Raw genomic sequence first — 11,603 nt, 5'->3', positions numbered from 1 at the left:
CGTGAGGTGGCGGCCATCTTGGCGGCGGAGCGATGAGCGGGTCGAATCCGAAGGCTGCGACCGCGGCGCCGGCGGCCGGGCCCGGCGGGCTGGTGCCCGGCAAGGAGGAGAAGAAGAAGGCGGGCGGCGGCGTCCTGAACCGGCTCAAGGCGCGGCGGCAGGCGACCCCACACACGGCCGACGACGGCACCGGGGCCGCGGTCACGGAGCAGGAGCTGCTGGCGCTGGACACGATCCGCCCTGAGCACGTCCTGCGCCTCAACCGGGTCACCGAGAGTGAGTGGCGGGCGGGCGGGCGAGCCGGCCGCACCCTCCGTGGGCGCTGGGCCCGGGAGCCCGTGGCGGGGGCCGGGCCGTGTGCTGGCGCCGGGGGTGGGCCGCTCGGGCCGGCCAGGCCGTGCTGCTGTCGGCCCTTTCCCCGGGCACGGCGGGCAAGGGCTTCCAGAGGCCAGCGGTGTCCGGGCCTGCCCGCCTGGGACCCCAGCCCTTAGCCAGGCTCCTGGCCAGCCTGCTCATCCTCCTCCCCGGGCTTCCGCAGCCCTCGGGGCCAGAGCCCCTACCTGCTGACCCCGCCTTGCCCTCCCTCGCAGGGCTCGGGCTCCCGACAGTCCCTCCCCCACTCGGCCCTGCCCGGTCCCCTCCGGGGTGCGGAGCCCGGCCGTGCCCCTTTGTGTCCAGGTGGGCTTGTGCGTGCCTCCAACACGTGGCCGTCGCCTTTCTTGCAGACTTACAAAGCTGTGCCACACACACACACACACACACACACAAAGTTTTAAGAGTTTCAGTGTAGGTACGAGCTGGCACGCGGATCTTGCTCTTGACATGTTTTTTTTTTTTCCCCAGTGAGTCTATAGTTGTGTCAGGGTTTCAGAAGTGTGATTTTTTTTATTTTTTATTTTTATTTTTTGCATAAAAAGCCACCTTCCTGTCTTTGTAAGGTGTAAGGAAGGGTGGGAAGAAAGACGTGACTGTTCCCTGATACTTTGTCTTTTGGAAACTGCCAAGTCCGCCCTTGACCTGATACCCTTTTCCTTGCTATTATTTCCCCCCAGGAGTTTGCAGTCACCTGGTTATCTTTGGCTCGTCCTCCTTATCTCTCCTGCCCTTGAGACTTCTTAACCCCGCTTCCCTGTTGCCGGAGTGTCCGCCCGAATGCTTCACGCAGCCCAAGGCTGTGAGGTGTAGTTCAGGTTGTTGGTGGTAGCTCTGGCGACTCGGAAATGGGAGTGTGAGGGAAAGGGGCTGCTACTGGTTCAGCCTGTGCAGAAGGAGAGCTCTATCTCCTGAAATAGTTTTGACTGGAATTTGGATGTTTTGATGGCCCAGTTTCCTAACGCCGGGGTGGAACTCTTGTTTGCCTGCCTGAATGCAACTTTAGATAGTCGAACAGTGAAAAGCTGTTTCAGTTCTCGGTTTTCACTTGGGGATTTGAAAGTACAGAAATGGTTAGCACCTGACCGCTAACATCCTGCCGGCCCTGCCGGCTCCTGCCGTCAAGAGTGAGTTAGGACATCAAATGCCTGGCCCTGTAGACATAGTAACAGCACTCAGGCCTCCTCTGAAGGCTTTGCCCATCTCTGCAAGTCCTTAGAGAAAGCCACTGACAGAGAGAGCTTAGTGACCTTTGGACTTTGTCACTCTTCAGTTCTTCTGGGCTGTGAGTTATTTATTGAATGCCTCCTAAGACTCAGAACCCACGCCACAGGGTTTTGGAGTTAGAGCAGCTCTAACTCAAGTTAGTTAGCCATGTCACTGGAGCCCGACCCGCTTGTAAAACACGGAACAGCTAACACAAACAAGCATGCTCAGATAGCCCGGCAGGAGCTGGAGAAGAGGCTGTGGGGAGTCAGTCAGACAAGGCAACAGCATTTCTGTGCTGTGCAGTTTTGACTAGCTTCTCGGGTTGTTGAAGGTGCTGTTTGGCCTAGCATTCTCACTGGCCCTTTCTCCTGCTGCCCTGTTAATGTATGCATGCTTTTGTGCAGCCCACAAACTCCCGCATGGCTTTAACCTTTTAAGTGGTTGAAGTAGATGTTAAACTCTTGTTACAGGTGGTCATTAAACTTGGCTTCCGTGTGCACCCACGGTTCCTTTTCGCTCATTCGCTTCCGGCCCATAGACCTTTGGGTTACCCTGAGAGTTGAGGAGTTATGCCATATACTGTATGGCTGAGTTAGTTGTAACCAAGCCTTTTCCAGAAGAGTTTGTTGATCTGTATTCCAATACAGTTGGCAAACAACCCTATATTCCGTGTCAGTGTGTATTAAATATGTTTTCATCTTTATTCTTTGACAGTGTCATACATGTGTATAATGTATCTCTGAGCCATCTTGCTCTGCATCTTTTCCTTTTTGTTCTTGAATTTTCTAATTTTGATAATACAAGAGGGTGTTTGGGGGCTGAGGAGATGGCTTCATGGTTAAGAGTACTGGCTGCTCTCCCAGAGGACCCGGGCTCCATTACCAGCACCCGCATGATGGCTCACAACTACCTAAAACTCCAGTCAGTCCTAGGGGATATGACATCTTCTTCTGGCCTCTGCAGACACTGTACCCATGAGATGCACCCATATACATTGTGGTGGTTTGAATAAGAATGGCCCCCATAGGCTCATGTATTTGAATACTTGGTCACCAGGGAGTGGTGTTGTTTGAAAGGATCAGAAGAATTAGGAGGTGTGGTCCATTTGGAGGTGTCACTGGGGTGGCCTTGGAGGTTTCAAAAAGCTCACAGAAGGCCTGGCGTTGTCTGCTGCCTACAGATCAGGATGTAGCCTTTGCTCAGGTGGCGTGTGTAGCTAGAGTTTTCCTGCCTGGCCCACAGTTAGGATAAATCTCTCTCACCTGCCAGTCCCACAGCCGCTCAGACCCGACCAAGTAAACACAGAGACTTATATTGGTTACAAACTGTATGGCCGTGGCAGGCTTCTTGCTAACTGTTCTTACAGCTTAAATTAATCCATTTCCATTAATCTATACCTTGCCACATGGCTCGTGGCTTACCGGCATCTTCACATGCTGTTTGTCATCGTGGTGGCTGGCAGTGTCTCTCCGACTCAGCCTTCCACTTCCCAGCTTTATTCTCCTCCTTGTCCCGCCTACACTTCCTGCCTAGCCAATGTCCAATCAGTGTTTTATTTATTGACTAATTAGCAACACATTTGCCATACAGAACATCCCACAGCAGGTGTGTGTGCTGGCAAGCGCCCACCATGATGCTAACAGACTAAGTCTCTGAAACTAAGCAAACTCCTGGCTAATGCTTTCTTTCATCAGAGTTGCCTTGGTCACGGTGTCTCCTCACAGCGATACAACAGTGACCAAGACACACATAAAGTAAGAATAAAGATCAAACAAATTTTAAGAGAGATTGTTTGGACCTTGAGAGATGGCTTAGTGGTTGAAAGCACTTAGCCGGGGGACCTGGGTTTAGTTCCCAGCACACATCTGGCATCTTACAACTGCCAGGAGCTGTGATTCCCAGGGATCTGATGCCCTGTGCTGACCTCTTCCAACACAGATGTGGTGCTTACACGCAGACAAAACACCATACATAAAAAATAAAAATAAATCTTAGAAAATGAAAAGCAAAGAGAATGTTTGGGGGAACATTTTCAGTGAGTTGAATCAGAGAAGAACACATTTGCTTCAAAAACCAGGGAATGAAATAGATGGTAATTTGGGGAGATTACTTAATAGCATTGGTCTCTCCTTTTCAGATTATTTATGTAAACCTGAAGACAATGTCTACAGTATTGATTTTACCCGCTTCAAAATCCGAGACCTGGAGACGGGGACGGTGCTCTTCGAGATTGCCAAACCTTGCATCTCAGGTAGGCCTAGGTATTGTGGGGGTCACCCACCGCTCGGGGGAGGAAAGGTCTTTGGAAAGCTCAGTGTTTGTGTGCCAGCAACACATGTGTTTCTGGATTCCACTGTGTCCCGATTCCGTGGCTGAGATCACTTCCTGTGGCTCCGCCTGCCAGGCACACTAGTTTGGAGCTTTGTTAAAAGGCTGATTTGTGTTTTGTTTTTTAATTTTTATTTATTTCTTGTGTGTATGTATAAATGTGTGGCAGCTATATGTGCCAGTGTGTACACATGGAGGCCAGAGGATAACTTTTCGAAGTTTTCACGTTTATGTGGAGTCCAGGGGTTGGATTCAGGGTGCCATGATTGTGTGGCAGGCTCCTTTACACCTGAGCTATCTCACTGGTCTGGTTTTGTTTTTGGGGACAGGTTCTTCTGTAGCCCAGGTTGGCCCAGAACTTGCTGTGTAGCTGAGGGTGTCATGTGCTAGGATTACAGGCTCATGGTGTCACAACCGGCCTAGGAAGCAGACATTTATTGTGTGGTGGCACTATCCAGGTTCTTCAGCACATTGCCTGTGTAATCATGACACTGTGAGTCACTTTGCCACTTTTTCCTGAGAGGGAGCTGAGACCCAGAACTGACACATGACACTTCTCTAAGACCTTGTTTGTTCCGTGATTCACATTGCCTACGGTGGCAGGATCGACCCCTGCAGCCCAACTGACGATACTGAGGAAAGCTCTCGCTTGTCTTTAAATACTGCCTTAGGCTTCCTACTAAGTCCTGCCTTAGTGCTTTCGTTTTTTTTTTTTCTTTAGAAAGTTTAAAAAAATGGTGTGTGTGCCACAGTGTATGTCCATCGGGGGTTTGTACGCATGAGTACAGTTCCCTCTGGAGACCAGAAGAGGGCGCTGGATCCCCTAGAACTGTAGGTACAGCAGCTGTACGAGTTGCTGGGCAGGTTCCTGGGAACTGAACTTGAGTCCTCTTCACACTAAGTGTTCTAACTGCTGAGCCAGCTTCCCAGGTCCGTGGGGTTTTGTTTTTGTTTTTGTTTTTAATAAATAAAAGATTATTCTTAAGTACACAACAGATTCCAAGACAACATTTCTTTCTGGTTGTGGGTGACAAAAGATGAATCCAAGAATCTAGTTACCAGGGTCCTCTGAGGTGGAAGAACAGCTTACTCCTTCACTTTTGCTCTGTTGTGTGTTTTTATTTTTTGGTTTGGTTTTGAGACATAATCTCATGTAGCTAGAACTACCTCAAGTTCACTGGTGAAATGAAGGTGACCTTGAGCTGTCTTCTTCCTTCATCTCCACATCTCGGGGTTGGGGTCACAGCAGAGACTTTTGTTCTGTTTTTAATTGTTGCCGTGTATATGAGTATGGGTGTGTGTGTGTGTGTGTGTGTGTGGTGGAGCAGAAATAAGGAGGTCAGAGGACCATTATGAGAGTTGGTTCTCTCCTCCCGCTGTGGGTCATGGTGATGGAGCTCAGGTCTCCATGTACTTTATTGGTGAGCCATCTTCTTGGCCCCTCTCCTGTGGTTTATAATTTATTTTGCAAAGTTCTTCTCATTTGATTTGCTACTCAGCATAAGCCTGCACCTCCGGGAAGGGAGGTGTCGGGGTCCCTGGAAAATCAACTTTCCCGAGCTGGGGCTGTCTCTCAGGAGTGGAGCACTTGGTCACGGGGAGGCCCCAGTTTGGTCTCCAGACTGAGGCAGACAGACAGACAGACAGACAGACAACCCTAGGAAAGTCTTAAATTGATTACTGAGCCATGGCGCAGCCTTGCCTTGTGTTTCCCCGTCATACTCCAGTCCTGACCAAGGCACTGTAAACCTGCTGCAGATGCTGCCGCAGGGTCCGGACCTCCATCCTTCCCAGCTCTGCCTTTACGGCTCCTTTGACTCTGCAGGTGCTCACGTCCTCCTTCAAGGCCTGTTCTCATGAGTGGGAATCACATCAGCGGATCCAGGGCAAGCCTTAGCCATTAGGTGTGAGCCCCAAATCGGGGTAGTGTCCCAGTGCGCCTGGGCCATCCCAGGCAGAGATGTTTGTGCTCAAGGCGCCCATGGGCTCGGGCAGTAGAAAATTCCCTTTGTGTCCACATTAAAACCGTTAAGATCTTTTCTCTGGACTCACGGTAGGCTAGAGCAGAGGCAAGCATTGACCCCATGCCGGTCCACATGCTGTCCTGGCCAGTCTGTTTCCACCCTTTTCCAGGTAGTCAGAGAATTGGACCTGGAAAGGCCTGGAGTAGACAGGAGTGCCTCGAGACTGTAGGTCAGTGTCTTTATTAAAATCACAAGTGTTGAAGGGTCATGGGGACCTGTGACCTTACTCTCTGGTTAGTGGTCAGAACAGACCTAGTCTGTGTGATGGGTCATGTCAGAGACTTTGTGTCCAGCTTGTGTTTCTGGCTTCACCCAGGACATGCCCCTGCCCGAATGGTGTAAGGCATTTGGCAGTGTTTAAGAACAGACTCTAGGCAGGGGGACTGCACTCAGAACTTGCTGCCTTCGTTAACTGTGCAGGAATATCAGGCGAGACAGCCGTTTGATCTCTTTTTCTTGTCTGTGAAATAGAAACAAGTAAGTCCTCCCTGCAGGGTGGCAGTGAAGCCTGGTGGCTGGTGCGTGGCGAATGGTGCTGTTGTAACTAGCACGAGCCTGTTAGTCAGCCGTTGTGCCATGTGGTTGGTGGCATGCTAAGGCGAGGCTGTGTTCTTTCAGACCAAGACCAGGATGCAGAGGAGGAGAGTGTTGATGTGGATATCAGCGTAGGGCGTTTCGTCCGCTATCAGTTCACACCAGCCTTTCTGCGCCTCCGGACAGTTGGTGCCACGTGAGTGCCAGTGTTTTTATGGGCAGAACATTGTGCTTATTCTGGGGAAGAGCGTGCTCAGTGGGGTTGAGGTGGCGTCAGAGGAAGGAGGAAGCGAAGTCAGACTAATAGAGATTTGTTGTTAACAGGGTAGAGTTCACAGTGGGGGACAGACCTGTGTCCAACTTCCGGATGATTGAGCGCCACTACTTCCGGGAGCGTTTGCTGAAAAACTTTGACTTTGATTTCGGCTTCTGCATCCCCAGCAGTAGAAACACGTGTGAACACATCTACGAGTTCCCGCAGCTCTCTGAGGATGTCAGTATGTACTCCCCACTCTTCCCCAGTGCTGTCAATTCTGAGGTCCGCAGGGAGCGAACCTCGAGACCCGTCTGGTCCAGCCGCCTCCTTTTGCAGAAGAGGAAAGTGGTGACTTGGTGTCGCCTGACCTGAGTCTTAGGTTTCGTGCCCTGACTGCTTCTGTGGGACACAGGCACCCCTGGGCCCTGAGTAGAGAAGACAGCCTCCTCCTCTCTCTACTCACAGTCCACTGTGTCTCTCAAAGTCTCGGGTCCTTCGTACTGTGGAGTGGGCCCTTCACTCACAGGACAACACTACCCAGGCGAAAGTCTGCTGAGATGTGGGCGGGGCTTTGTGACATCTCACTTGGGCTTGGGTTGGACTGGAATATGTAGAAACTTGCAAGAATAGATTAACCTGTGAAGCCAAATAGGCCAAAGAGTTTGGAGGTCAGTCTGAATGTAAACCGAATTACTTTGGCCAGGATGAACTCAGAGATCTTAAGATCTCGGACACCTTCTAAGACCTACGATGCCTTTCCCTGGGGTCTGGAGATGCACATGCCTATGAAATCAGAACTGACAGGAGGTGACTAGTGCAATTACCTTCCAGTGTGGAAAGAGGTCAGGGCAAGTATTCAGACAGACAGGCAGGCAGACAGACAGAGGCTTCAGTTCTAGGCCTCTGTCTGGATCTCACAGGTACATAAATTCCAGAGCCCTCTCTAGAGAATGCTTCCCCATTATTTCTCTGGATGTATACCTAGGATTCCTTCAGCTTTCAGGGAGCATAAAAATAGGAAGGCTTGAGAGATGAGCTAGCTGTTCTTCCAGAGGGCCTGGGTCCAATTTCCAGTACATACAAGGCAGCTCTGGTCTCTAACTCCAGTTCCAGGCATCTGATGCCCTCTGCTGGCTTCTGCAAGTATAGCACACATGTGGTGCCCAGACATACATCAGGCAAAACAAACCCACTCACATAAAATAAATTTCTAAAAATTAACAAAACAAAAACCAAGTAATTTGGGCATGGTGGCGCCTCCCTTTACCCCCAGCTCTTGGGATGGCAGAGGCAGGCAGAACTCTGTGAGTTCAAGGCTGGACAGAGCGTTACAGTGATATCCTGTCTCCACAAACAAAACAACCCAAAGAAGGTAGAGAGAGGCCTGACCAGGGGTTTTACTGGGATGTCTAGAGGTGGGCAGCAGGCCAGAAGCCAGGGCTGGCTAGGCCAGCCAGAGCACCGAGGGAGTAGGTGGCTGTGACAGAGAGAGTCTGTTTCCTGGGATACTAGCCGGAAGAATCAGGCTAGGGATGACTAAAGAGTGGATGGTGTCCTTGTACTGAAGTGGACCTCATGTTCACGCGGAGCCCTCCCATCTCTCTGGCTTCTTTTGTTTTACCACATTACTGGAGGTAGCGGAGTCAAACTTTCCAAAGTGCTGGTTTATCAGTTTTGGAAGGATACTGAGGTTTTTTTCTACCTAGTTGTGGTACAGATTCACAGTCTCTGCTTTTCTTCCCTTCCCCCGACCTGCAGTTCATCTGATGATCGAAAACCCGTATGAGACCCGCTCGGATAGCTTCTACTTTGTTGACAACAAGCTGATAATGCACAACAAGGCTGACTACGCCTATAATGGAGGCCAGTGACTGCGGCAGGAGCGGCCAGGGAAGGTCCTTTGCTGCCACCACGAGGCACATGGGGGAATTGCAGCCACTGCTTGTCAACACCCGTTGAACCTGGTCCAGGAAGCTGCGGCTGGGGTGGCGGTTTGTGCTCCACGGAGGTGCCGGCCAGCAGTTTCTTTTCCCCGGTATTTTTTCCCCTGCCCCCTAGTTCTCAGAGGTATTATAGTGAAGTAAAAGATTAGGGTAAGGTTCCTGGGATCCAGATAAAAATGTTTATCTCTGTGTAGTCTTAGCTATGCACTGGTTATCCCGACAGGCCTGACTGTCCAGGCACAGCTGTGTCAGTGAGAAGGCTCAGACTGGGCCACCCTCGGCCTACCAGCCGTTCTGCAGCTTCCTGGGTGCTGTGGGCAGCTGAGAGCAGCTCGCTTGCTTCCTCCTTCACCACGGTGTTGCGTTGGCACAGTCTGCCCTCAGCCTTTGCACAGTCTGAGGCCGACGGGAGGAGACGCGAAAAGACAGGGAGCGCGGAGCCCGGGGCTGAGGCACTGGGATGGGAGGTGATGTCAGACTGAAAGACAAGATTTTGAGGATGCTACTTAACTGCCTTGGGGACCCACAGCCAGTCCTAAGGGAGACCGTGGCCTGAGCCTAGTGGTGCTTTTCTGTTCTTACTTTGGAGGCCACACGGGGGCGCTCTGCTCTCCTGGCCTTGACTTTTCCTGCAGCAGACCTCGTTGGTTTTGTTCCTGGAACGTCGTGTCTTGAGTTCAGTGCAGGGTGACGTGCTTTGGGCTCTTTAGTCTGACTTCTTTGGGGAGTTCTTACACCGTGTCAGTTCTAGCACCTGTGATACGGGTGGATCTCTGACGGAGTTGACCTGGCTCATGGCAGGAGAGGTGTAGTTGCAGCCTGGCTGCTGCATAGAGAAAGAGCTGACTGTGTTTACATAGCGAGCCTGGAAGATGGGCCTAGGTCGGGATTTGTCCCTGGAACTCTGGGTCTCCTGCTTAGGAATGTTTTCTGTCTGTCTGCCTTTCTACCGAAGTCGTTCCTGGAACCATCTGGCAGATGGTCCTGAGTGATGCATGTTCTGATCGTTCCTTCAAGCTGCTGGATGCTTGAGTGTTGGAAAGGGCAGCACAGGCTGAGGCTGCCCACCAGAGCACTGTGGCCTCAGACATCCTCCTGCGCTTGTCGTGGGCATCAGGTGTCCCCAGGTCCTCACTGACTAACTCCTTCCTCTTCGGCTCCCCAGGTTGTCTATGTGGACTGGTTGAGGACTCTGCTGTGGCTCAGGTCCTTTTAGCATTGATGAAGTGTCAGGAGTAAGGGGCAGGTGTGCAGAAGTGTCTTTGAGGTATCACATTACCTGTGATGAGAGCAGGGTCCCAAGTGCTCTCTGAGAGAAAGGGCATACTTTGGCCAGTGTGGCTCTATGTTTGGTTTCTAGAGCTTTAGGAGCCTTGAATTTTGCTCCTGTACTCTCTTTCTGGCCAGCAACTGACAGTGCCATATGCTGGAAGCCTTCGGAATGAGAAAGCCCTAATTACCTTTCATGCTGCACTGGATTTACCCACTGAGACAGGAGAGCCCAGGTGCCCTCCGGGTGGGTACCTCCTGACCACTCTAGTGAATCTCAGAACTGGAGTCCACTCCAAATCCAGGTGCCTTAAGTGTGCTCTGCCCATACGCTGCAGGGGACCTGCTGCACCCTCCTTCCCTCCGAACCTGTGACAGACAGGAGCTTCTCTGTACCTTTTCTCATGTGGCTCCTCTGCTGGGATGTGCATGTTCTTGACAAAGTTCAGAGTGCTCCTTGCTCTGTTTCGGTCTGATGAGGAGAGATTTGGTTTTCAGTATTTAAATAAATACTACCCAGGAAGAGATTCCTGGGCTGCGGGATCTTTGCTCAGTAAAGCCCAACTTGGGCTGCTCCTATTCTGGCATGCTGTTTCTTGCCTGTAGTGCTGGCTTTTGCTTGGAAAGCACCAGAGGATGGAGGAGCTGGACACACTGGCTTGAGAAGGGCTGCATCCCCTTGTCAGTTGGCTGTGGTCACATTGAAGACCACTCAGACCGGGGCTCGGTCGTTGTTGGCAGGATGGACTGGTCCTCCTTTGCTGCTGAAGGCCAGTGGTCCGTGTCTGGCTTCCTAGGGAAGCATCTTGCTGTTTTCCACCGTTTGTACCTGACTTATGGAAACTGGAATTCATACTTTGCAAGTAACAAGCAGATGCTGAGTCAGAAGTCATGTGTTCAGGAATATCAGCCATCTACAGTGGCTTCCTGTGATGCAGTGAGAGAGAAAGCCATTGCTCCAGTGTGAGGAGGCCATGCCCTGTGTCAAGAGCAGGAATCTGAGCAGATGGCCGCTCCCAGGAAAACCTCCCAGCAGCCAGGCAGAAGCCTTCCTGCTATGAACAGGGCGCTGCTTGTTCTCCGTCCCTGCCCTCTGCCTCTCTGAAGATGAAGTCGATCTGCTCTTCTTTGTTCTAAACCACAAGCCTAGGAGGAAGGTGCCGGTCCCTGGGGCTGAGATCAGCTGCTGTCTCCGGTTAGCTCAGCGCTGTCTTGCACGGACTTTCTGAAGCTTCTCCAGGCTTTGGATATTTCCCATTCCAAGGACAGTGCTTTACAGTGCCTGGGCTGACCATAGACTCAGATCCTGACAGTGTCCACATTCCGTGTCCAGAGCATCATAGCCACAGGCGGGCGCGGGGAGGTAGGTTCCCCTCCACCTTGTTTCACAAAGGATCATGTGATTTCATCGAAATTGTGAAAGTCTATTTTCCCTGTAAATCTATTTTTCAACGAACATGAGAAATATCTCTGTCCTTCCCACTTTACCCAAGATCCTCATTCCAGAACCAGCCTGGTGACTTTATTTGTATAAGATGTTATTTTACCACAAGAGACAGTAATAAAAATTTTCACAGTACGTCCACTCTGTCTTGTCTCCTGATTGGGCCATAGTGGTGGCTCCCAGTTTCTTTCTTGAGCTATTGCATTTCTGTTGACTTTGGTGAC

General features: G+C 51.2%; 1 protein-coding gene across 1 annotated transcript; it reads left to right on the top strand.

Moving 5' to 3' along the window:
* Unc119b (unc-119 lipid binding chaperone B) lies at positions 1 to 11,514 on the top strand. Its single transcript, XM_052755109.1, has 5 exons — positions 1 to 276; positions 3,719 to 3,832; positions 6,552 to 6,663; positions 6,792 to 6,964; positions 8,482 to 11,514. The coding sequence occupies exons 1-5, from the start codon at positions 33 to 35 to the stop codon at positions 8,592 to 8,594; spliced, it is 756 nt and encodes a 251-aa protein (XP_052611069.1). The 5' UTR covers positions 1 to 32; the 3' UTR covers positions 8,595 to 11,514.
* Positions 11,515 to 11,603: the final 89 nt, after the last annotated feature.

This window comes from Peromyscus californicus, unplaced genomic scaffold (genome assembly GCF_007827085.1).
Source record: "Peromyscus californicus insignis strain IS unplaced genomic scaffold, ASM782708v3 Scaffold_2__1_contigs__length_46816999, whole genome shotgun sequence".
In the NCBI taxonomy this organism is placed as follows: Eukaryota; Metazoa; Chordata; class Mammalia; order Rodentia; family Cricetidae; genus Peromyscus; species Peromyscus californicus.
Note: the sequence above shows the minus strand (reverse complement) of the source record. Positions and strands in the feature narration are given on the sequence as shown.

What these genes read in the sequence shown, in the direction of transcription:
- Unc119b (XM_052755109.1), top strand. Translation starts at nt 33, where the DNA reads ATGAGCGGGTCGAATCCGAAGGCTGCGACCGCGGCGCCGGCGGCCGGG. An exon ending in CCTCAACCGGGTCACCGAGA is followed by an intron (nt 277 to 3,718) that starts GTGAGTGGCGGG and finishes TCTCCTTTTCAG; the next exon opens with ATTATTTATGTAAACCTGAA. An exon ending in TGCCAAACCTTGCATCTCAG is followed by an intron (nt 3,833 to 6,551) that starts GTAGGCCTAGGT and finishes GTGTTCTTTCAG; the next exon opens with ACCAAGACCAGGATGCAGAG.